The 27,055-nt window shown below is 38.1% G+C and overlaps 1 protein-coding gene across 1 annotated transcript in view; it reads right to left on the bottom strand.

Moving 5' to 3' along the window:
• Nucleotides 1-21,199, bottom strand: part of BMT2 (base methyltransferase of 25S rRNA 2 homolog) — a 78,066-nt gene extending 56,867 nt beyond the window's left edge. Inside the window, exons 1-2 of the mRNA XM_002686799.7 lie at nt 20,899-21,199; nt 3,211-3,352 (exon numbers count right to left, since the gene is read on the bottom strand). Of these exons, the coding sequence (XP_002686845.1) occupies nt 3,211-3,352; nt 20,899-21,058 (302 nt within the window). The 5' untranslated portion in view covers nt 21,059-21,199. The remainder of the gene's footprint in view (nt 1-3,210; nt 3,353-20,898) is intronic.
• Nucleotides 21,200-27,055: the final 5,856 nt, after the last annotated feature.

Below are 27,055 nucleotides of genomic sequence, written 5' to 3'. Positions count from 1 at the left end.
AACATGGAGAACTTTAACAGAAAAATGAGATCTTTAAAGAATAGCCAAATTATTATAGAAGAATCAAAAGAAGTCTTGAAAATATCTCTCTTGGTAATAATAAAATAGAATAAAAAGCCAAAAAGAAAAATTGGTAAGGATATGTAGAATATTTGAAAAATGCCAGTAATCACTTTGAACCAACAATAAAAAAATACAGAATGTGGTATATTTTACAAATCAACTGACATTTCTTTAAAAATTCAATGCTAGGGAAAACAAAAACAAGAACCTAAAAAAAATCTAACCACCAATACATGAGCCTTGATTTAGGGAAAATATTATAAAGAATGTTTTGGGGATAATACAAAAAATCTGTATTTATGAACTAGATATTTTAGGAAATTAGGAAATCACTGATGATTGTCTTAATGTATTTACAGTATTATGGTTATGTAGAATATGGAGATGAAATAGCATGTTATCTGCAATTTACTTTCAAATGGTTCAGGAAATGGTGTGTTTATAGTTTCCTCTGTATGGAGAGTTAGAAAAGGGAAATTCTTTTATTAAACATACAATTATAGCTTTATATCATACTTTGTTTCCAACTTAAATACTTCATATTACAAATAAAATTTTACTCATTTTTAGAAGGAAATCTTATGTATAAATTTCTTCAAGCTAAACAGTCAACAAAAATCTCAGCAGGGTAATGTTAGTAAGTCTTATTTCACATATCAAATTCCTCTTAAGTTTTAAGTATAAATACTGGAAGCAAACTTTTATCAAATCCCTCTTAAAGTTCATCTTAGCTTTCAGACTGACACTCCCCTCTTAGAATCGTCAGTAGGGAAAGAAAATACATATAACCCTAGTTAGAATTATGGATAACTCATTTCAAAATTCTTTATTGTTTGAAGTCTTTTTTCACTCCCAAGTTTTAAGTTTAAGGTAAAGCCACTATAACCTCTCTTGTGTTTACTTCCCATAGTAAAATCTTTTTAGTATATTTTGCCACTGTTCTTTTTTTGGCAGTTTGATCTAAATTCTTATTAATGTTTGCTTTTAGCAGTTTGACCTAAAAATGACCTCTTTCAGAACACATGGAGATACAGTAACTATTGATAAAAACAGAAATCTGAGGAAAAAGAAGGAAGAGTGAAGTGTGAGGCAGATTCATTATTCAAGTGGAAGGTACAAGTAAATGCTCCTGTGAGAATACCACATATCAAAGTGGTATTTGAAATAAAGTCTAAAAGCTGGCCTGAAGTACTGGAATACTAATTTAAAAACAGTGCTGCTAAGAGCAAAGAGTTGATGGTCTTCAGTAGCAATAGTACTGATTTCCTGATTGGATTACATTATTACTTTGTGTCACAAGGGAAATGACATGTCTCAAATTGCGCTTCTTAGCTTGAAGGAGAAAATGTATAGTCCGTAGAACAGTCAGATTTATAACCAATTTCTGCTCTAGAAGAGGCAAAAAAAAAAAAAAAAAAACAAAAAACCCCAAACATTCTAATTCCAAGCATCTCATTTCTTATGATTCTGGCTCCTTCCTTTAGTTCCCCAACTCCATAATTCTTTGGCTCCACAATCTATTGATAATACCAATCTTTTCACTGTTCCTCACCTACCTCATATTTCCAGCTCCTTTCTTACACATCATCATGATCACCACAATGTATATATCAGCATCGCCCCTGCTCCTCTCTGAAGTCATTACACTTGTGTGAACATTGATCCTACTACACCATCTGTCCTCACTCTCCCTCTCCAAGAAAACTGTTTCACTGTGACTCTGTGCCTTGATTATTGTAGTAGCTTCCTAACTGGTTTCCTTACCATCATCCTTGCCTTTTCTATAGTCTGTCTTAACACTACAATTAATTCTTAAAAAATTCTTGACACATTTCTAAATGTTAATAAGAATCTGTTCAGTTCAGTTACTTCTTCTTAAAACATTTAATGACTTTTGATCTCATGCAGCATAAAGGTCACTGACTTTATAATGGTCCACAAGATCCTACAAAATCTAGCTATTTGTTATCTTATGTTCTACCACTCTCCCCTTTTCATTTTGCTGTAGCCACCCTGGTCTCCTTGCTATTTCTGAAACATGCCAGCGAGCTCCTGTCTCAAGGCCTCTGGACTTGTTCAGGCTTGCTCTCTCACTTCCTTCATGTCTTTTACACATCACTTCAGTGAGGCCTTCTTTTCTATTTACTTTATTTTATTTACTTTTTTTTGCTTTACTTTTCTCATAGCACTTACCACTCTCTGACCTGTATATATTTAGTTTATGAATTGTTTCTTGCTTCTAACTCCCACTAGCATTTAAGTTCCATGACAGCAAGCATGTTATCTGTTTAGTTGATGTACTTACAGTGCCTCTGATGTGACTGATACACATGGACAAACATTTAAATTATTTATTAAATGAATAAATAAAAGAACTAAGTAAAATACATATTTTTATCTGGGCTATCTGTTGAATGGATGAAATAGGAATTATGTAATTTTTAAATGATATTAAAACAAAAACTTTGAATAAAAAATAATTGGATTGAAATATAAACCTAAAGTTACCATAAACTTATTGTCCAAGCAGACAGATAATGTTTTGCTTTTGAGAATTCATAATTCAGTCAACATACAAATATGTTCTCATAATTTTACCCCTTGAGAGAAATGATCAGCAGTGTTCCATTTTCTGATGTTTGTAACATTAGAAGCTTTGCTATGAGAAAATAAACATTATCCAAAGTCAATATAAAAGTTGGAATATCCTGAATCACATATAAAAATTCAGAAATTGGAAACTTTTACAGATGTTTTCAGCTTTAAAGAATGGAAAATATTAATTTTTACTTGAATTCAAATATAATTATCTAAAGAAATTTCTATGCTATAACTTATGAATGACCCAAGTGCTAATTAAATCTCATATTTTAAATCTACCAATGCTTAAATATATTAAATGTACTTAAAGGTATACTTCTAAAAAGTTGAAACAAAAAATTTTAAGTTTTATCAAAGAAAAACAATTTGATTAAAAAAGATGAATGAAATAAACCTAGATAAAGTAAGGCAAGGGGGAGAAACTAAGACATCATCTGTTCTAAAAATTTCTATTTTGGTACAATGAATCATATACAGCATTACTTAGACTTAAGAATTTAAATGAGACATCAGAAACCAAAAATGTTAGTTCATAGAAACACTCACCTACAACACCATTCAATACGACCTTCGCCCTCACAAGTTTTTGCCCAATGATTATCTGCCAAATTTTTCATTGCAACAGCATATTCACAAAGAGTTTCCTCATCCTCACAATGTTCTCTCCAGATCTTATCAAAATCTCCCACTAAAAACAAGGAAAAAAAAAAGTTTACTTAAAATATGTCAAGCTCTTAAGTTTCAGCATAATGTAAAATTATTAAAGATGTGTAAACAAAGTTATGAAGCAAAATTTCATGAAGTTTAAACTTTATAAATTTTGAAGCTCTTTTATGCAAATAGATTCAACATTTTAACCATGATGGTTTGATAAGCAAATAAAATTTACCATTTTAAACAGATTTGTGACGCTAGATCTCTACATATTTATCAGTGTCCTGTATTAAAAAAGGTTGATAGGTGAGATGGCAACATATATTAGCATGCAAGTTAAATGTTTGCATTGATATACTTAGATTTGCTCTAGGAATACTACACTTTAAAAAATTATAATCCTAGGGCAAAATGTTGCTAGAGAAATTACCCTGGAAACCTCTCCAAAGTTTTGAGTCTATATAAGATGAATAAAAATTGTAAGGTGACTACATTATCTGGCCACAGCATTACTTCCATCTACTACCTTTTTTCTTTTTAATTAAATTAGTGATCACATTTAACATGAAATTTGAAAAATCAATGTGAGTTCTAACAAAGGTATGAAAATGCCACAGCCAAATTAATAACATTAAAACAATGACAATGGTAAAAAAGTAAACAAAAATTATCAATGTGGCTTCAATCAATGCTCTTAGACATAATTTAGGTTCTCTCGCCATGTGCTCAAGTACAGGCAATTGTTTAGTGACACAATAAACTTAGAAACATAAATATGACAACCAAATTTGGGGGGTGATAATTATATTACGTTCTTTTCCCAGGTGAGACAATCAGTTTCAGTAAGACTTGGGGTTTTTTTAAATAGAAAAGGAATTATAACAACTCAAATTTAACAGTACTTATCTATTAAAAATTTGCAAACCTTTATTGGTTACTTTAAGCACCCAGCTCAGCATGTACAGAGTTGAAAACCAAACTATTATCCTTCTAGTTTGACCAATACAAGAAAAAGCAATTAAGGGTACAAACATACCCTCACACACACACTGCTCAGTTAAGATGAATGTGTATCAGTCTCAAACTTGGTCTGAATACTCCTTTTAAACCCACAAAGGATGAAAAGCTGTCTCTTTTCTGTGTGTGATTATGTTCTTATACAGTAATATTTTCATTAATCACTAATACTTGTATAGTAATAGGGCTCTCATTTGTTATATAGCAGACTGGCAATAAATGGCTATTAGAAACAATACTTGTGTAGTAACAGGGCCCTCAATTTGTTATATAGCAAACTGGCAAAAACTGGCCATTAGAAACAAGCAGGCAAACAAATTTTTCTAGATTCTCCAAGAAAAACTCTCCAGTTTTAGTAACATCTTTCAGATGTACTTATTTATTAAGTCTCTAAGTAGGACTACAGGAAGTAAAGTCTTTGAAACAAATACACTGATTAATGATTCTTCAATTTATCTATTATGTTCATAAAACTATTCCTGACTTTACTCATCAGATTTAATGCCAAATGGTTCATTAAGGTACAGAATCATTTTCAAGATGCTTCATCGTTACTTGAAATGGATATTGTCAATTCTTTTTCAATAATACAAGAGACGACTCGACATGTGGACATCACCAAATGGACAATACTGAAACCAGACTGATTACATTCTTTGCAGCCGAAGCTGGAGAAGCTCTGTATAGTCAGCAAAAAAAGACCTGGAGCTGACTGTGGCTCAGATAATTAGCTCCTTATAGTAGAATTCAGGCTTAAACTAAAGAAAGTGGGGAAAACCATTAGGCCATTCAGATATGGCCTAAATCAAATCCCTTATGATTATACAGTGGAGGTGACAAATAGATTCAAGGGATTAGATCTGATAGACAGAGTGCCTGAAGAACTATGGGCAGAGGTTCATAACACTGTATAGGAGACAGTGACCAAAACCATACCAAAGAAAAAGAAATGCTAAAGGGCAAAGTGGTTGTCTGAGGCAGCCTTACAAATAGCTGAAGAGAAAGAGAAGCAAAAAGCAAGGGAGAAGAGAAAGATATATCCAACTGAATGCAGAGTTCCACAGAACAGCAAGAAGAGATAATAAAGCCCTCTTCAATGAAAAATGCAAAGAAACAGAGGAAAACAACAGAATGGGAAAGACTAGAGATCTTTTCAAGAAAACTGGAGGTATCAAAGGAACAGTTCATGCAAGGATGGGCACGATAAAGGACAGAAACAGTAAGGACTTAACAGATCCAGGAGAGATTAAGAAGAGGTGGCAAGAATACACAGAACTGTACAAAAAAGGTCTTAGTGACCTGAATAATCAAGATGGTGTGGTCAACTCACCTAGAGCCAGACATCCTGGAGTGTAGAGTCAAGCAGACCTTACGAAACATTACTATGAACAAAGCTAGTGGAGGTGATGAAATTCCAGCTGAGCTATTTCAAATCCTAAAAGATGATGCTGTTAAGAGTATTGCACTCAATGTCAGCAAATTTGGAAAACCCAGCAGTGGCCACAGGACTGGAAAAGGTCAGTTTTCACCCCAATCCCAAAGAAGGGTAGTGCTAAAGAATGTACAACCCACTGGACAATTATGTTCACTTCCCATGCTAGTAAGGTTATGTTCAAAATCCTTCAAGTTAGGCTCTCACAGTACTTGAACTGAGAACTTTCAGATGTAAAAGCCAGATTTAGAAAAGGCAGAGGTACCAGAGGTCAAATTGCCAACATTCACTGGATCATAAAGCAAGGGAATTCCAGAAAAACATCTACTTTTGCTTCATGGACTGCATGAAAGCCTTTGATTGTGTGGATTACAACAAACTGTGGAAAATTCTTCAAGAGATGGGAATACCAGACCATTTTACCTGTCTCCTGAGAAATCTGTATGTGGATCAAGAAGCAACACTTAGAACTGGACATGGAACAACTGACTGTTTCAAAACTGGGAAAGGAGTACAGCAAGGCTGTATATTCTCACCGTTTATTTAACTCACAGGCAGAGTACATCATGCGAAATGCTGGGCTGGACAAGTTATAAGCTGGAATCAAGATTCCTGGGAGAAATGTCAACCACCTCAGATATGCAGATGATACCACTCTAATGGCAGAAAATGAAGAGGAACTAAAGAGCCTCTTGATGAGGGTGAAAGAAGAGAGTAAAAAAGAACTTAAAACTCAACATTCAAAAAGTAAGATCATGGCATCTGGTCCCATCACTTCACAGCAAATAGAAGGGGAAAAAGTGGAAGCAGTGACAGAAATTCTCTTCTTGGGCTCCAAAATCACTGCAGGTAGTGACTGTAGCCATGAAATTAGAAAATGCTTGTTTCTTGGAAGGAAAGCTATGACAACGCCAGATAGCATATTTAAAAGTAAAGATGTCGCTTTGCCGACAAAGGTCCATATAGTCAAAGCTATGGTTTTTCCAGTAGTTATGTATGGATGTGAGAGCTGGACCATAAAGAAGGCTGAGCACTGAAGAATTGATGGTTTTGAACTGTGGTGTTGGAGAAGACTCTTGAGAGTCCCTTGGACTGCAAGGAGATCCAACCAGTCAGTCCTAAAGGAAATCAACCCTGAATACTCATTGAAAAGACTGATGCTGAAGCTGAAGCTCCAATACTTTGGCCACCTGATACGATGAGCCAATTCGTTGGAAAAGCCTCTGATGCTGGGAAAGATTGAAGGCAAAAGGAGAAGGGAGCAGCAGAGGATGAGATGGTTAGATAGCATCACTGACTCAATGGACATAAGTTTGAGCAAACTCGGGAGATGGTGAAGAATAGGGAAGCCTGGCATGCTGCCATGGGTTCCAAAGAGTCAGACTTGACTTATCAACTAAACAACAATTATCAATTCTAAAAGACCCTTTGTTTGAACATGTAAGCTTCACTGTCCTATGTAATGTACATATTACAAGTAAATACGTAAACTTACTATATTTTCTGGTAACAGAAGTCCATTCGAACAAAGGTTCTATGATCATATATGTTTGGGAAAACCTGTTTAACCTAGATAGCATATTTAAAAGCTGAGACATTACTTTGCCAACAAAGGTCCGTCTAGTCAAGGCTATGGTTTTTCCTGTGGTCATGTATGGATGTGAGAGTTGGACTGTGAAGAAGGCTGAGTGCAGAAGAATTGATGCTTTTGAACTGTGGTGTTGGAGAAGACTCTTGAGAGTCCCTTGGACTGCAAGGAGATCCAACCAGTCCATTCTGAAGGAGATCAGCCCTGGGATTTCTTTAGAAGGAATGATGCTAAAGCTGAAACTCCAGTACTTTGGCCACCTCATGGGAAGAGTTGACTCATTGGAAAAGACTCTGATGCTGGGAGGGATTGGGGGCAGGAGGAGAAGGGGACGACAGAGGATGAGATGGCTGGATGCCATCACTGACTGGATGCACGTGAGTCTGAGTGAACTCCAGGAGTTGGTGATGGACAGGGAGGCCTGGCGTGCTGCGATTCATGGGGTCGCAAAGAGTCGGACACGACTGAGCGACTGGACTGAACTGAACTGATGTTTAACTTAAAAAGATTTCCTTTTTTCAAGACTTAGTTTAGATTTTACAAAAGGTACAACTAAGGGAGCCCTAGGAGACAGGAGTGAGGGAGTTGCGGAAAACAAGTTGAGAGAGGAGAAAATGCTAATACAAGGATGCACTGTTGAGGCTGCTGCTGTGGACAACACAGAAGCATAGAGTGTGCCTCAGGAATTGTGCACCCAAAGGATGGGAGGCTAGAGCATTTATTTTACAGTTACTATCCCCCATTAATTAAGAGTTGCTAACAATCTGTACTTCTACTCTACACTAAGGCACTGAAAAAGGGCATGCCCTCAGTGGGCTCCAGCAGTTTTGGAAAAAGCCGAAAAGCAGAAAAGAAAGCAGCATTTAAATAGGGATTCTGTCGCGGCTAGTCCCTCTGAGCTCACAGTATCTGACCATCACACCCGAGACCAATGTTATGTTACATGCATGAGCCACCAAAGGCATCTACTATAAATTCTCTGAGTCCTTACTATGTCATTGTATACTGTGAAACTATATTCAAAATTCTCTTTAAATGCTGACAATTTTTTATGAAGTTTTAAGGCTTACAATTAACATTTGCTCTACTAAAATTTTGAGGAAGGATTCAAATTTGTCTGTTAAGCCTATAAACTCAAACTGTTTGCAAACTTCAATTTAATGTTTTCACTAACATTTAAGAGTCTCCAGATTCTCCAAGTATGTTGATACTGAGAATAACATGATTAATAGTTAGTACATTTAATATATAACCAAGACTAAATGCAATTATACATACTTTTCATTTTCTTTAACAGATTTGCTGAAAAAGTACTCTATGTTAAATACTACAGAGAATAATAAAGTTAATGAGCAAGCACTGGCATCAAACAAAAGGGAGAAGACATGTAATAAAATGTGGTATCTGTTCTCATAGAGATATAAACCTGACATATTCCCTATGGTTCACATAAGCCATTCCGGACCCAGAAGTTTTAAATCATGTATTTATTCAAGTTACCAAACCCAAACTACCAGTTATAACACTATGTTGCATGTCTGGAGGCTACAAAGTTGAACAAAAAACATAGTTAGCCTTCAGTTACTAGAAAATTCCACTTTCCAGAATACCCATGAAAACTTATTTTTATTTATTTATTTATTATTATTATTTTACTTTACAATATTGTATCGGTTTTACCATACAAAAACATGCATCTGCCACGGGTGTACACGTGTTCCCCATCGTGAACCCCCCTCCCACCTCCCTCCCCATACCATCCCTCCGGGTCATCCCAGTGCACCAGCCCCAAACTTCCTGTATCCTGCATCGAACCTGGACTGGCGATTCGTTTCTTATATGATGTTGTACATGTTTTAATGCCATTCTCCCAAATCATCCCCCCTCCCCCCACAGAGTCCAAAAGGCTATTCTATACATCTATGTCTCTTTTGCTGTCTTGCATACAGGGTTGTTGTTACCATCTTTCTAAATTCCATATATATGCGTTAGTATACTGTATTGGTGTTTTTCTCTCTGGCTTACTTCACTCTGTATAATAGGCTCCAGTTTCATCCACCTCATTAGAACTGATTCAAATGTATTCTTTTTAATGGCTGAGTAATACTCCATTGTGTATATGTACCACTGCTTTCTTATCCATTCATCTGCTGATGGACATCTAGGTTGCTTCCATGTCCTGGCTATTATAAACAGTGCTGTGATAAACATTGGGGTATACGTGTCTCTTTCAATTCTGGTTTCCTCAGTGTGTATGCCCAGCAGTGGGATTGCTGGGTCATATGACAGTTCTATTTCCAGTTTTTTAAGGACTCTCCACACTGTTCTCCATAGTGGCTGTCCTGGTTTGCATTCCCACCAACAGTGTAAGAAGGTTCCCTTTTCTCCACATCCTCTCCAGCATTTATTGCTTGTAGACTTTTGGATAGCAGCCATTCTGACTGGCATGAAATGGTACCTCATTGTGGTTTTGATTTGCATTTCTCTGATAATGAGTGATGCTGAGCATCTTTTCATGTGTTTGTTAGCCATCTGTATGTCTTCTTTGGAGAAATGTCTATTTAGTTCTTTGGCCCATTTATTGATTGGGTCGTTTATTTATCTGGAATTGAGCTGCAGGAGTTGCTTGTATATTTTTGAGATTAGTTGTTTGAAACTTATTTTTAAAATAAATTAATTTATTAAAAACAGAATGGGACAATCCCATGTTTTTCACAACAGCCCATTGTTTGTTTTTACACCATTCAAAATGATGCTATTTACCTTTTAAGCACTATGTTTTCAAAATAATTTATGATTTGTGTTCTAAAAGTCAAAAAAAGTTAAGGTTGACCAGTGAGCTACATATGCAGAAAAGTATGCTGAAACTCAGTTCTGAGGATTTTTTGTTATTATTGCTACCTTTTAGTTAATATGTCAACTGGACTTAAAAGATGATCTTATTTAAAATGATAATATTTCTTTATCAAAAGGTAAATGAAGAATGAAGAACTTCCTGAGTTCTGCATCAAAGATCTACTCAACAAGAAATGCTTAAGTATTTAAGTTCAATCAATCAGTGCTTTCGATTAATTAATAATTAGCCTAATAATGATTTTTATATACTGGCACTTGTGACAACTCAAAATCATTGTGATTAATAACCTATTTTCTTACTTATTTCTTACAGGCATCTATAAAAATCTTAGTTAAAAAGAGAGAGAGAGAGAGAAGGTGGGAGGGAAGGGAAGGGAAGAAAAGGGAAGAATTGCACAGAGAAATCTGGGCAATTCAAAAATTATATTTAGATGTTCTGCAGCCTAACCTGACATTAATTGTTAATAAACATTTTCTAGTCAGACTAAAATAATAAATGTAGAGAAGACATCAGTATTCATTTGTTCAAATATATCATTTTAAGATCAAGTTAAAGCTCTGCCAAATCTTTAAAGTCCCGTGATTGTCATAAAATTCTAAAATAAAGTTTGCATTAACAGGACTATTTATTATATTCTTTCTTTACATTTAGACTTTTAAAAACCCTAGTTAAAAAACTGATAATTCAAAACACAAGTGATGCCAACTTAAAGTTGTGAAACCAAATTCAGCATGAAAATCAATGAATCAAATTATTCTGAAACTTGGTCCTACTCTCAGGATTAAACTGTAATTATTGACTAAATTCACCTTCATAAGCCTATGCCACAACTAAAGAATATTCAATATAAGTTACTTCCAATGAAAAGATAGTAACTAGGAAAAAACAGTACATTCATTAATGGATTAAAAGACAGAGTTCCATGGAATATAAGAAGGGAAAAAAAAAAAAATCAAGCTCATAGATGCAGAGAACTGACTGGTAGTTCCTAAGGGCAGGGGGTTGGGGAGTAGGCAAAATAGGTGAAAAAGGTCAAAAGGTGCAACCTTTCAGTTATTAAATATGTCATCAGTTCAGTTAGTTCAGTCGCTCAGTCGTGTCCGACTCTTTGCAACCCCATGAATCGCAGCACGCCAGGCCTCCCTGTCCATCAACAACTCCCGGAGTTCACTCTGACTCACGTCCATCAAGTCAGTGATGCCATCCAGCCATCTCATCCTCTGTCGTCTCCTTCTCCTCTTGTCCCCAATCCCTCCAAGCGTCAGAGTCTTTTCCAACGAGTCAACTCTTCCCATGAGGTGGCCAAAGTACTGCAGTTTCAGCTTTAGCATCATTCCTTCCAAAGTAATCCCAGGGCTGATCTCCTTCAGAATGGACTGGTTGGATCTCCTTGCAGTCCAAGGGATTCTCAAGAGTCTTCTCCAACACCACAGTTCAAAAGCATCAATTCTTCGGCGCTCAACCTTCTTCACAGTCCAACTCTCACATCCATACATGACCACAGGAAAAACCATAGCCTTGACTAGATGAACCTTTGTTGGCAAAGTAATGTCTGCTTTTGAATATGCTATCTAGGTTGGTCATAACTTTCCTTCCAAGGAGTAAGCGTCTTTTAATTTCATGGCTGTAGTCACCATCTGTAGTGATTTTGGAGCCCAGAAAAATAAAGTCTGACACTGTTTCCACTGTTTCCCCATCTATTTCCCATGAAGTGGTGGGACCAGATGCCAGGATCTTCGTTTTCTGAATGTTGAGCTTTAAGCCAACTTTTCCACTCTCCACTTTCACTTTCATCAAGAGGCTTTTGAGTTCCTCTTCACTTTCTGCCATAAGGGTGGTGTCATCTGCATATCTGAGGTTATTGATATTTCTCCCAGAAATCTTGATTCCAGTTTGTGTTTCTTCCAGTCCAGAGTTTCTCATGATGTACTCTGCATATAAGTTAAATAAACAGGGTGACAATATACAGCCTTGACGAACTCCTTTTCCTATTTGGAACCAGTCTGTTGTTCCATGTCCAGTTCTAACTGTTGCTTCCTGACCTGCATACAAATTTCTCAAGAGGCACATCAGGTGGTCTGGTATTCCCATCTCTTGAAGAATTTTCCACAGTTTATTGTGATCCACATAGTCAAAGGCTTTGGCATAGTCAATAAAGCAGAAATAGATGTTTTTCTGGAACTCTCTTGCTTTTTCTATGATCCAGCGGATGTTGGATCAAACCTAAAGATGGCACAAAAACATCTAAGATGTTTGATGTTGACGCGTTCCTGAGAATCAAACAAAGGAACCACCTGAAAAACTTGCATATTACACTTAACGTGCTGCTACTAGTCATTTCTCTGATGAGGGAAAAAATCCAATATTCTAATGTGCTCAAAAGGTTGGATCTTTCATATACAATGTTATTAACAGAAATATAGGAAGCAAAGGGGGCAAAAATAAAAAAAAAGATAAAGAACAAAAGCTTCAGCAATCCTATTACTGAAGAAGAAAGACACTATAGAACAGTCTAGATAGAAATTCCAGGAACCATTCAATCTTCAGTACCCTTAAATGCATCCAGGTGGTAGTTACAATTATACCTTTTATCTTTAAAAGTATGTATTTAACACAAATAATGCTTTCTATATGCCAGATACTGTTTAAGTACCTTACAAATATTAGCTCATTTAATTCTAATACCAACCCATTTTGACAGGTATTTTACTTTACAGACAAGGAAACTGAAGTACAGAAAGATTAAGTAACCCTCTCAAAGGTACACATCAAACCTGGCAGTCAAGTGCCAAAGTCCATGCTCCTCACCACTGTACCACCTTGCTTCTCATAATGAGTTTCTAATTTATGAACTTTCACGGATATGAACAAAGCTTTGCACTAAAGCAAAGTACACTGACTCTACTAGCCACAAACAAATGGTCTTTTGTCAGTCAAATGCAATTACTTAGTCTCTGGGTGGTAGTGATTTAGCCTCTGCAACTGCATTATTTGTTAGATTCCTGGCAGCGATTTCAACTCTGGCTACACAATGGTTTCACCTAGACGTTTCATTTAATTGGTCTGAAGTGGGAACTGGTCATTTATTTTACTGCTCCCCAGATGAATCCACTGTGCAGTCATGGCTTAAAACCAAGGGTTTATGGAAAGACTGTAAACTCAAAAGCCTGGTGAAATAATATATAGAGCAACTGAGGCTTGGGGCAAACTGAAGAGCCAAATTTAATTCAAAAACAAAAAACTGCATGGATAAAAATTCACATTTATAAATATAATTTGACCCATGGTGCATTTTCTGTTTCTTATTACAAACATATTTATGATGAAAAGTTAATTCAAACTGTAAACACTGAATACACCCTATACAAGAGATGGAAAGAATCAAGAAAAGTTAGAATCAGTATCTGTTATTCCCTTGTGAAACAACTTTACCTAAATGCATATCACCACACAGATCCCGTTTAGTGTAAACAAAGGACTTATGGAGAATCTTCTGGGACTTAATTTTTATGTAACTGGGAATAGGAACTTCCATATAAATAGAGAAATCTCTGTATAAATGAGAATAAGTAATACTCAGATGTCCCTGTAAAGGCATGGGGTTCTAAAATAACCTGTGCAATGAGCATCAGTGATTCTACACATAAAGCACAATAAATTAGTACAGTTGACATCAGTGGTTCTCAGATGTTTAGATTTTAAAACCAGCACAAACTTCACCTCAAAAATTTAGGAAATGAGTATTGGGGTTGAAAAATTTTGTGTGTGAAGTTAGAGTATATAAATAAATACAAAGACATATACAAAATTATTATCATACCAACACACACACAGACACTTACACCACACACAATGTCCTTATTAGTTCACATTTTTTGAGAAAAAAATTTTTTTACCTATACTCCCTACTGACAATTTTAATTTAAAAAGTGGACTGATGTTAATAATGATAATATGGACCATTTCAAAAGGCTAAATTAATCTAATATACTCACTTAAGATATGACCATAAATTCATTACAAAAAATTTGTACTGAAAATTAAAATTTAAAAATTATGAATATAAAAAGATTAGATTCAAACCACATGGACATATTCTATATCAGCTTCCTTCTTTTGTGTGTGTGCCTTATCTACAAGGCAAGGTGCTAGATACTAGGGACATAAAGATAAAAAGGCAGACTCCTACTCAAGGAACTAAATTTAGTGGGAAAGACAGATAACTGACCTGGTAAGTGATAACTACTGGCTTCCCAAGTGGTTCAGTGGTAAACAATCCACCTGCCAATGCAAGGAGATGCAGGAGACGTGGGTTTGATCCCTGGGTCGGGAAGATTCCCCTGGAGGAGGAAATGGCAACCTGCTCCAGTATTCTTGCCCAGGAAATCCCATGGACAGAGGAGCCTGGTAGGCTACAGTCCATGGGGTCGCAAAAGAGTTGGACACAACTGAGCACGCACACAAGTGGTAACTACAATAAAGGAAAGGTAATGGTATCTTGGGAGCATAAAGGAGCATACTTACTTACTTATGTAAAACCAGTAAGATACTACTGGTATCTTCCAAGAGTCTATCCTCCGTTATACATTATCATCACTCCATTGGGCTGTTCATCTGCCCTCAAAACTTTAAAAGAGGGCTTCCAATCCTTTACTACCAAGAGATACATCTGAATTAAATCATTACCATTACCATATGACAAGCCAACGTGCCTAACTACTCTTTCCTCCATGCCCCCATCTCAACAAACTGGCTGGAAATGGCTACTTATATCTTTCCAGGCAAGAAATCTTGGCATCATCGACTCTTTACTTTCACTAAAACTGACTTTCACTCTGACTTTCAAAAAGTATTTGACTTATCCTTCTCTATTCTCATGAACACTACTTTTACTTATACTATTATTAACCTTTAAAAAATAGATTGGTGTAAGTCTCCTAGCTGATTTACTTTCATCTAGATTCCTTCCTACTTCAATCTATTGTACTTTAGCTAGGTGTTCAACTCCTTTGCCCACTGTATAATCTACAGAGTTTTAGAATAATACAGATGCCTGTGCTCCATAAAGTTCCACAGGCAATACTAATGTGGAATCAAGGTTGATACCCATATGCTTTTGAATATGCTATCTAGGTTGGTCATAACTTTCCTTCCAAGGAGTAAGCGTCTTTTAATTTCATGGCTGCAATCACCATCTGCAGTGATTTGTTGTTACATTTTTTTCCCCAAAAATCAAAGGATCTATACCAATACTGTTGATTTTTACATTTTAAAATGTAAAAATTTCCTAAAAAGATACCTTACTACAAGGTGACTAAAAATAACAAAATCAATAGTTACTATGTGTCCCTCACTGAGTTTATCTAAGTTCCCTTTATCTTCCAGTGTTCAGTTCAATTCAGTTCAGTCGCTCAGTCGTGTCCGAATCTTTTCGACCTCATGAAGCGCAGCACTCCAGGCCTCACTGTCCATCACCACTCCCGGAGTTTACTGAGACTAACATTCATCGAGTCAGTGATGCCATCCAGCCATCTCATCCTCTGTCGTCCCCTTCTCCTCCTGCCCCCAATCCCTCCCAGCATCAGAGTCTTTTCCAATGAGTCAACTCTTCACATGAGGTGGCCAAAGTACTGGAGTTTCAGCTTTAGCATCATTCCTTCCACAGAAATCCCAGGGCTGATCTCCTTTAGGATGGACTGGTTGGATCTCCTTGCAGTCCAGGGGACTCTCAAGAGTCTTCTCCAACACCACAGTTCAAAAGCATCAATTCTTCTGCACTCAGCTTTCTTCCCAGTCCAACTCTCACATCCATACATGACCACGGGAAAAACCATAGCCTTGACTAGACGGACCTTTGTTGGCAAAGTAATGTCTCTGCTTTTGAATATGCTATCTAGGTTGGTCATAACTTTCCTTCCAAGGAGTAAGCGTCTTTTAATTTCATGGCTGCAATCACCATCTGCAGTGATTTTGGAGCCCCAAAAATAAAGTCTGACACTGTTTTCACTGTCTCCCCATCTATTTCCCATGAAGTGACTGATTATTATATTTTTTTCATTTTTCTTTCCCTGCTAGAAATGCAGTTCAAACTCTCCTAACGCAACTAGGAGACTCTCCTTTCTGTGGACAGTTTTCAACTTACTCATTTGGTGATTGAGCAAAGATTCCATCGATAAAAAACAGTGCTTTCAGATTCTGTATCAGAATCAGAAAAGAACATGTAAAGAAAAAAAGAGTTAAACATCACTTGATTAAAAAAAAAAAGTAAAACAAAGGGAATCTGTTAAAGTGTCTTGGGGTCAAAGAGTTGGTCAGTAACTTAAAGCAGTATTGAAAGCCCCCAAAGGAGAAAAAAATTAGGAAAGTGCAACTAAAAACACAGTCTGTTATTCTAATTTTAAAAGTAATTTCAAAACTTTGTTTCATGAAAAAATGCTAATAATACATTTATTCTTTCACTTTTAGACCTTTTGATTTTAGTTTAAAATTATTTCTAAATCAAAGGTTTTTCCCTTCCCCCTACAATTCTCTTGTTTTAGCTGTATGCTAAGGAAAAATCAATCACAAATGAGCAGCTTATCCTAAACTGCTGTTGCAGTATCCTTTGTCTTAAACAAGGAGAATAATTTGAATAATCAATAAGAATTGAACATCTATACTAGGCTATTTAGTAGCTGACTCTTAAAATGCTGCTCACAGCTGTTAACCTTTGTAACACATTTTCCTGACTTAGTCTACAAAATCAACCTATTCTGTGTTCTTCTTTTCTGTTTCAGTATCAGTAACCTATCCAATTTATTCTAACTACTTTTAAAATATTATCACTGCTACTAGTAACACTGATTTTTTTTAAATGTAGAAAAGTATAATAAAGATCACCCATTATCCTATGTCTTGAGAAGATCATTGTTAACAGGTTAACATGCATTTTAATATTTTTCTGACTGATAACCTGCCCGGATCTATGTGACGAACTGTTTTAACCCGCTTTGGCATGCAGAAAAAGTAAATTCAGAGACAATTAAATTGATGAAAACTGCTAAAGACATTCACAAAATAGGTTAAAAAAATAAAGGTTTCCATTTATATAAACTCAATCCTTTATCTATAAATGACTGACACTAGAAACACTCCTTCTCATCTCCATTGCTAAACATTTCCTCACCATTTCCTTTTGGTAACTACTTCAGATATCAGCACTGCCTGCAACACTGACCTTTATCTCCAATTCTCACTTTACTCTTATACAAATAGGCAAAGGATCTCTAAGTGCTGACAGAGGACAGGCAGTAAAATGGAGCAGAGAGAGGAAAAGTGTTAAAAGAAAAGAGTGCGTTAAACTTAAGTGCTAGTCTTCACAATCTTATCCAGGACCCCCGACCACAAGCCTGCTCATTGCCACAACAAGCATCAGTTTGCAGAAATGCACTAGGAAAGGTGGAGAGAAACTTTTTTCTACCAACCTTATTTTCAGTATTATTCCTGCTTGATTTTCAATTCCACTATCAAAGATAAGGAAAGGGAAAACTGTATTATCCAACACTACACTCATTATCCAGGTCCCACTCCTGTCTTTTACTATCTAGTGAATGTTTTGCCTCTTCTTTCATTCTACCCCAATTTATTTTCTTCTCTGATGTCGTCACTCCAGAAGAAACCCACGCTTCACATAGCTCTAACTCAGCAAATCATACCTATTACTCCAGGGACTGCCCCATTCTCATCAATTTACATCCTTTTACCCAACACAAATTTTAGGGCTACTTCATGCTTCTCATTTTCCCTCCCACTTTAAGAACATTTGGAGACACCATTAGGCTTTGAACTGGGCGGGGGGCGGGGGGGAACATTAATCTCATAAAATCTGTTAAAATCTCATAAAATATGTTTGGTGCTAATGATGAACTATCCAAATTTCAAGCAAGTTATTTTACTATTTTTTAGGACTCAGCTCACTCATGTGTAAAAACAAAGGAAGTCATTTAGATTATCACTTGAAAATCTGGCTGACAAATTTCCAAGCACCATTGACAGGGGTTCTGAAATTGTACATCTGAGGTGGAATGGAGTAATTTTCTAAAAGGTACCCATATGAGTTTACTGTTTATTCATGTTTGGGAATCACTAAAGTTCCTTCTAGTTTAACATTCAAAGATTCTATGCTGGAATTTTCACTGTATTTTCTGATAGGAATATTGTTATAAAAGGAGTACAGTTTCCATAATTATTGGTATTACAGTACAGGCATGTTACTGATTAAATAGGCCTTTGTAACCTGACACAGCACCATTTGTATTATTATTTTATAACCAGAGAAGACCTGCAAATGACACTATAATGACAGTAAGACCTCAAAGTAAAGCACTAAATTAATAAAGCACTACTTCTTTGGTATTATTATGTGAAAAATCAGACTTATTCAGATGGCATTTTCACAGATTTTTGTCAAATCACAAGTCTTGACCTACATGTCAGAAATAAAGATAGAAAGGGCATGCTTTTTAGGACCTTTTACTTTGCTAGTTCACTGATGGGGCTTTGTATATCATTAAAACCCAGAAAAGTCTAGATCATTGGTGGAATTCAACGAGATGCCAGTCCAGGTCCAGGTTCGATGCAGGATACTGGATGCTTGGGGCTAGTGCACTGGGACGACCCAGAGGGATGGTATGGGGAGGGAGGAGGGAGGAGGGTTCAGGATGGGGAACACATGTATACCTGTGGCAGATTCATTTTGATATTTGGCAAAACTAATACAATTATGTAAAGTTTAAAAATAAAATAAAATTAAAAAAAAAACACCTAAAGAACAGTCTCAGTCATATGCTTACAGACTGCCAGGACTTTACCTGCCCTAAAGCAAACTGTATCATTCACTTATGAACTACATGTATCTATCCTAGCTCTGGTAACTTCCAAATACTAATTCTCGTTATAAACAAGTGTTCTCTTGGTTAATATTCAGGCTTAAACACATGCTTCAACATGCGGGAACTAAGAGAGAACAAACAGCACTTGAAGACACGATGACACCTAATTTTTGAATGAATTAATAACGAATAATCAAATTATTTTAAAAAGGTAAAAATGGAAATGGAATTATATGCTATCCATTTTTTTCTTTAAAAAGAGGTACTTAAGTTTGCACAAAATACACAATAAAGTGTGTCCATTTATTTCCTCATTTTCCAAACAACACAAGAACCTATTGAATGCCATTATGTAAGTGCATTCTCTGAATATCAAGAATGATGCAATCGTTGCTATAGTAACTACTTATTATTGAATAAATTGTGGGTTGGGGTTAAAGCATTCTTTAAAAAAACAAATTTCAATGTCTCAATATGCCTGATAAGTCTCTATTGCTAACTATTAAACAATAACTATAGGCTATTTTTTAGGATTACTATTTAAGCAGCTATTAAAAAATCGAGCCTTGAGTTGTCAAGGGGAAAAAAACTTTAAAGTTTGAAAAATGAAACACATCACCTACATTCAAAAGAACAAAAGATACTTAGTTTTACTCTTCCAGAGTAATTGAAAAGTGTTTGTAACTCAAAAGTAACATTATCTTAGCTATCTGTTCCTTCCCACTGTCATAAGTTTGCTTCTAATCCAAGCTTAACCAAGTATAAGACAACCACTAGAAGACTGCTGACTTCTCAATGTGCAATTAAGCTAAAGCCAGAAGAAACCAAGAAAATTATCCCTCGTTTTGATCTTTAGAAGAAATGTCTCCTGAGCATATGAAAAAACTGGGAATTTTCACTGTCAGTTTCTTATAAAATAGTTCTGTAAAAAAGCTTGTATTTTAAAACACCAAATATAACTGTAGATCCCAACTATAAACACTTCTCAGGCCCAAGCAAAAGCTACTATGGCTTCTCCTTTGCTCAAGATCTTCCGTAAGAGGGGTTCCCAGCGATGGCCTGTTTCGCGGGGTACCCTTTGGAGGCTTAGTCGTTACATACTATTCATATCTAAAGAATATTTTAAGAATCTGCCCCAGATCTCTTTCTCTCCCGCCTAAATAAACACTAAGATCCAGCATTTAAAGAACTGGATGGGGGGGCGGGGGGTGGCAAGGATGGAGCCCCTCCCCCTTAGGTGAAATCCAGTCAGCTAAAAGGCCTGCTGACTTCGCAGCCCTGGAAGCCAATGCGAGGAAGCTCCGGCCCGGGCTAAACCCGCAGGAATGAGGTAGTAAGGGGGTCAAACGCGGCAACAAATCAAACAGGCTGATCAAAGCGCAGGGTGGTCAACTTGCGCTTCTTCCAGTCCATCTTTCTCGAATGGATTTCTACCTGACTTCGTGTTTTAGCTTCTAGTCTCTCGTAACGATCGACCTCCACCTCCTGTGTTGAGGGTCTGGGTGCTTGTGTGTGGTGACAACAATCTCAGCACCCAGGCTGGGGACAGGGAATGGGGGAGGTGGGGACTCGGCTCCTTCACAGGCCTGGAACTCTCCTGAAGGGCCCTCGAAGAAAAGGGGGCGGGAGGAGGGCGCCTGAAGCCGAACCGAGGACTCGACCGAGAAGGGGGCGTCCTGGCCTGAGAGCGGCCCTGGCAGGGGCTGACGTGCAGCTCCTTCAGGTTGTAATGGTGGCCCCTTGGGGGAGGGGAGAGGTTGACAAGGGGCCGGGGGCGACGAGGCCTCCCCTTTCCCCCGCTCCGTTCGCTGTTTACCTTCCCGGTACTTCTTGCGGAGCCGCCGGTGGACGCTTTTTACCACCCCGGAGAGCTTCTCCTGCTCCAGCTTCCGCTCCTGCTCCCTAGGCGGCGGAGTGCTCGCGGGTCCGGCCCCGTGCCCGCGAGCAGCGCTTCGGCCGCCGGGCCCCGGCTCCATATCGCTGCTGCCGCCGCCGCCGCCGCCGCCCCTCGGGCCCCCGCAGACGCCCGCCTGACGGAGGAGGTGGGGAAGGAGGAGGCAGCAGCGGAGGCAGCAGCGGGAGGAGGCAGAGGAATCAGAGCGGCTGCCTAGGAGGTGGCCACTTACTCAAATGCACAAGCTGATTGGTGGACTCTGGAGGGCTGGGCGGAAACGGAAAAGGCCAAAGGCCAATAGACGGAGAGCGCTAGGCCACACCCGCTTGTTTGGGAAGGCGAGCAGCTGAAGGAGGCGGGGTTTGCAGGCTGAGGTTGCTGAGGCAGTGGGAGCTCTAGGCCCGACAGCTTCTCTCCCTTCCCCGCCGCTCCAGGGATCCTGTGCGCAGGCGCTGTGATGAGGCCACGGGAGACGCGCTGCAAGCCATGCGCTTGCGCGACTGAGTTTGCTTAGGTTGGGCATCTTTCTACCGCCCAGCTTTCTCATGTCTTCTAGCCATTTCCCCTCCTGAGAGTTACATTCTGGTGTGATGCAGTCAGGGTCCTGTATCTGAGCCTCATCCTCACCTTGTCAGTTGTAGGTTCCCTTTATCTGCGTGGCCCTGAGAAGCGCTTAGGAGATGACTTGGGAGCACGAGAATTTTACATTTTAAGGAACCCAGGCATGGATGCTTTGGTAGGCACAGAAAGAGGTCTGGCTACCAAGTGTGTGCGTCCTGAGTTGTGCCCGGCTCCTTGCAACGCTATGGGCTGTAGCCCGTCAGGCTCCTCTGTCCATGGAATTTTCCAGGCAAGAATGCTGAAGTGGGTTGCATTTCCTACCTCAGGGGATCTTCCCGACCCAGGGATCGAACCTAAGTCTTTGGTATTGGCAGGCGTATTCTTTACCACTGTGCCACCTGGGAAGCCCAAGCACTGTTTAATTCAAGAGCCAGCAGTGAATGATGCCTCTAGTGCTAGGGTTGGGCAGAAAAACATGGGAACTGGGGAAAGGAGAGGGGCAATAAAAAGCAATATAAGATGAAAGAGGGGAAAGGAAAGCTAGAGAATCCATAGCAGATGCCCTTGAGAACGTCTGTGGTGGCCTGGGTGTCAGAGAAAGCCTGCCTTGGTCTAATTCGCATCAGAATTCGCATCAGAACTCTGAGCACTTTTAATGTTGGCATGGGTAACTTGCTGCCTTTTAAATGGTTGGGTTAATCTAGGCAGAGTGCCAAAGTGGATTTGGCAACCTGTTCTACCTCCTTCCTCTTCTCTCTTCTCATGAGAAGCTTATGGGGAATATGGTTATTGAGTTCTGTCCTAGAAAGGAGGAACACATTAGCTTTCAAGTGGTACTGAGGTTGCTGGAGTTTCAGAGATTCAACCAGCTGAGGTCCCTTAATGAATTGTGTTAGGCTATAGTGTTCCCACCCCACCCACCGCACTGCAGTTGGTTACATGATGTTTGGAAATTGTTGCAATAACAATCTGATCAGTAATTTTATAAATATAAATGGGGCCTGCATTGTGTAACCATTTTGTATGCCACCTTCTGAATAATGAGATCTTGAAAAAGGTAGCATTATACAGTCTCCAGAACGTAGGAGGAGGGAGAGTGTGGAAGTGAAGGCAGAAGATTGGTGAAATTTAAGATGAAAGATATGTCCCTACCCTCAGTGAAGAAGCAGATCAAACACAGATAAACTTCATAAGAACTAATTGTAGTTATGAGGAGAAATTACACAGACATGCCTAATAAAATGAGAATGCGTGCGTACTAAGTTGATTCAGTTGTGTCAGAGTCTTTGATTTGAGAACCTGGGGACCATAGCCCACCAGGCTTCTCTGTCCATGGGATTCTCCAGGCAAGAATAGTGAAGTGGGTTGTCATGCCCTTCTCCAAATAAAATGAGAATATAGGATCTTATGGAGAAGGCAGTGGCAACCCACTCCAGTACTCTTGCCTGGAAAATCCCATGGACAGAGGAGCCTGGTAGGCTGCAGTCCATGGGATCGCTAAGAGCCAGACACGACTGAAGCGACTTGGCAGCAGCAGCATGGGATCTTATTTGGAGTGGGAGGAGATTTCATTTGGGAAAAAGAGGAACTTGAGAAGACAGCATCGTTTCGCTCTTTCCATATTTTAATATTTATTGAAGGCAGAAAGAGGTGCAAATATTGGAAAGTTATAATCATAGTAAAGACAGCATCAAATTTCATTTGTACTGAATTGGCTTCCCTGGTGGATCAGACCACAAAGAATCTTCCTGCAATGCAGGAGACCCAGGTTCAATCCCTGGGTTGGTTCAATCCCTTCTCCCCTGGAGAAGGGAATGGCAACCCACTCCAATATTCTTGCCTGGAAAATTCCATGGACAGAGGAGCTTGGCGGGCTACAATTCATGGGGTTGTCAAGAGTCGGACATGAGTGAGTGACTAACACACACACAGTCATAAAGAGAGTATTAAATTTCATTTGTACTGAATTGTAGTTAAAAGAATTTTTCCCTCCATGCTACTACTAGCACATGAATTTTTGTGTGTGTATGTGCACTCAGTTGTGTCTGACTCTTTTCGACCTCACGGACTGTAGAGAGTCAGACACGACTGAGTGACTGAATTGAACTGAGTATAGGAAAATATCCTTGGCAAGAAAAATAACTTGTTTTCTTTGTTCAGTTCAGTTCAGTTGCTCAGTCATGTCGGACTCTTTGTGACCCCATGGACTGTGGCATGCCAGGCCTCCCTGTCCATCACTAACTCCTGGAGTTTACTCAAACTCATGTACATTGAATTGGTGATGCCATTCAACCATCTCATCCTCTGTCATCCCCTTCTCCTCCTGCCTTCAGTCTTTCCCAGCATCAGGGTCTTTTCCAATGAGTCAGTTCTTCACATTAGGTGGCTAAAGTATTGGAGGTTCAGCTTAAACGTCAGCCCTTCCAATGAACACCCAGGACTGATCTCCTTTAGGATGGACTGGTTGGATCTCCTTGCAGTCCAAGGGACTCTCAAGAGTCTTCTCCAACGTCACAGTTCAAAAGCATGAATTCTTCGGCACTCAGCTTTCTTTACAATCCAACTGTCACATCCATACATGACTACTGGAAAAACCATAGCCTTGACTAGACGCACCTTTGTTGGCAAAGTAATGTCTCTGCTTTTGAATATGCTATCTAGGTTGGTCATAACTTTCCTTCCAAGGAGTAAGCGTCTTTAATTTCATGGCTGCAGTCACCATCTGCAGTGATTTTGGAGCCCCCCAAAATAAAGGGGGTTCTCTTGCCTTGAGAACCCAATGAACAGTATGTCTTCTTTGTAAGGAAACTAAATTCCCATAGACAATGAGAAGAGTCAACATGTAAAAATAAAGTGCATTCTATTTTCAGAATGAATTCAAAACGTATTAATGATGATGAAAAGTAAACTTGAAAAAACCACATCAAAATCTGGGTGGTGGCACTGAGCTAGCAAATAGAAAGATTCTGGGCATACTTTGCAAAAGTGTACTTTTCATTGCTGCATTTATTGAGTTTTCCTGTAGGAGGGAGAAGGTTGCACAATAGAAATTAGGTTTCTTTATCGAAAGCATTAATCATTGGTATTTTTTATTCCTCTTTGACCCTCTTTATCATTAAAATCTTAAAAGCATTTAGGTTTTAATGTATAATAGAAGTATTAGTATTAAATTTATAGTTACAAAATACACAATGGTGTACAATAGTGCAAAAGACTTGTTATTATTGAAGAAAGAGATATTCCAAGCTGGGCAAATATTCAGCTCATGGCTATTTAGAAATAGAATTTTTAGCAATTCAGTTAAAATAAAGACAAGAAAAATAAAAAGCTATATTATTAAAAATATTTACATATTATTTTTATAGCTTTTACCTATTAATATAAAAATATCCATGAAGTTTAAGTACTTTTCTTCTAGTAATTCAAGCTTTCAAAATGTAGATGTATCATTAATTTGGCACATTTAGAGAAACCGTTGAAAAGCTTTTGCTTTTCATATTTCATTTCAAATTATAGAAACTTTTTTTTTGGAAAATGTATTTAATGTTTTTGATAGAAACAAACATAGCTGAGAACTGAACTGGCAAGAAAAAAATTTCAGTGGTGTATTTCCCTTCAGCATGACAGATCATTACTTTAGATTTCTTTCTATTTATTGAAAATAAAATTATTTTCTTTAAATATTTGTTTATAGTTACTGGTACAATGTCTTCCCTATAATTAACATATCTGCCAACATAAAAATCTTTAAAATAACACAGATTAACTGTCTTTCCATAGTTAATATGTAGAATGTGTTGACTAGAATTAATTACAGCAAGTGTATGCATGCTAAGTCACTTCAGTTGTGTCCGACTCTCTGCGACCCCATAGACGGCAGCCCAACAGGCTCCCCCGTCTCTGGGATTCTCCAGGCAAGAACACTGGAGTGAGTTGCCATTTCCTTCTCCAACGCATGAAAGTGAAAATGAAAGTGAAGTCGCTCAGTCATGTCCGACTCTTAGCGACCCCATGAACTGCAGCCTACCGGGCTCCTCCATCCATGGGATTTTCCAGGCAAGAGTACCGGAGTGGGGTGCCATTGCCTTCTCCGAATTACAGCAAGTGGTAACCATTAACTATTGCCTCACAAATGCAACTATGAAGTTTACAATATTTTTGTGAGATACTAATTATAAAGTTCATTTCATTACCACAGCAAGGCTAATGTAGGAGGAGATTCACCTAGGAAATGGGAAGTATTCTTCCAGGTGATGGATGTTGTCCTTATAATAAGAGTAGGACTGAGAGATTTTCTGAATCTTGATTCCGCCTTTACGTTAACTACCAGAGCAAGGTGCTTGATTTTCTGAGCCTTATTTTTTCTCCTTTTAATGTAAATGAAGAGGTTGGATTAGACTAGTGTTTTTCAAGTTTTTGTGTTCACCATGACTCATAGTAAAAAATGCATCTTACATCGGGGCTTGGGATATATGTATATGTATGTACATATATCCCATATATATATATACACACACACACACACACACACATCCCAAGTCCTGATGTAAAATGTGCATATATAAATATATATTGTATATACAAATATAAATATATATTACACATATGTATATCTATATTGTACATATACATATATAGAGACACACATATATAATTAGGACAAATGTTTTATCACCAGACAATACTTACCTTCCCTAAGTGCAATCCATGGTGATATTTACAATTCTATTTTTTTTTCTTTTTTAAATTTTATTTTATTTTTAAACTTTACAATATTGTATTAGTTTTGCCAAACATCAAAATGAATCCACCACAGGTATACCCGTGCTCCCCATCCTGAACCCTCCTCCCTCCTCCCTCCCCATACCCTCCCTCTGGGTTGTCCCAGTGCACCAGCCCCAAGCATCCAGTACCATGCATCGAACCTGGACTGGCGACTCGTTTCATACATGATATTATACATGTTTCAATGCCATTCTCCCAAATCTCCCCACCCTCTCCCTCTCCCTCTCCCACAGAGTCCATAAGACTGATCTATACATCAGTGACTCTTTTGCTGTCTCGTACACAGGGTTATTGTTACCATCTTTCTAAATTCCATATATATGTGTTAGTATACTGTATTGGTGTTTTTCTTTCTGGCTTACTTCACTCTGTATAATAGGTTCCAATTGCATCCACCTCATTAGAACTGATTCAAATGTATTCTTTTTAATGGCTGAGTAATACTCCATTGTGTATATGTACCACAGCTTTCTTATCCATTCATCTGCTGATGGGCATCTAGGTTGCTTCCATGTCCTGGCTATTATAAACAGTGCTGTGATGAACATTGGGGTACACGTGTCTCTTTCAATTCTGGTTTCCTCAGTGTGTATGTCCAGCAGTGGGATTGCTGGATCATAAGGCAGTTCTACTTTCAGTTTTTTAAGGAATCTCCACACTGTTCTCCATAGTGGCTGTACTAGTTTGCATTCCCACCAACAGTGTAAGAGGGTTCCCTTTTCTCTACACCCTC

This window comes from Bos taurus, chromosome 4, assembly GCF_002263795.3.
Source record: "Bos taurus isolate L1 Dominette 01449 registration number 42190680 breed Hereford chromosome 4, ARS-UCD2.0, whole genome shotgun sequence".
In the NCBI taxonomy this organism is placed as follows: Eukaryota; Metazoa; Chordata; class Mammalia; order Artiodactyla; family Bovidae; genus Bos; species Bos taurus.
The sequence above is the reverse complement of the archived record's forward strand: the minus strand, read 5'-3'. Positions and strand labels throughout refer to the sequence as shown.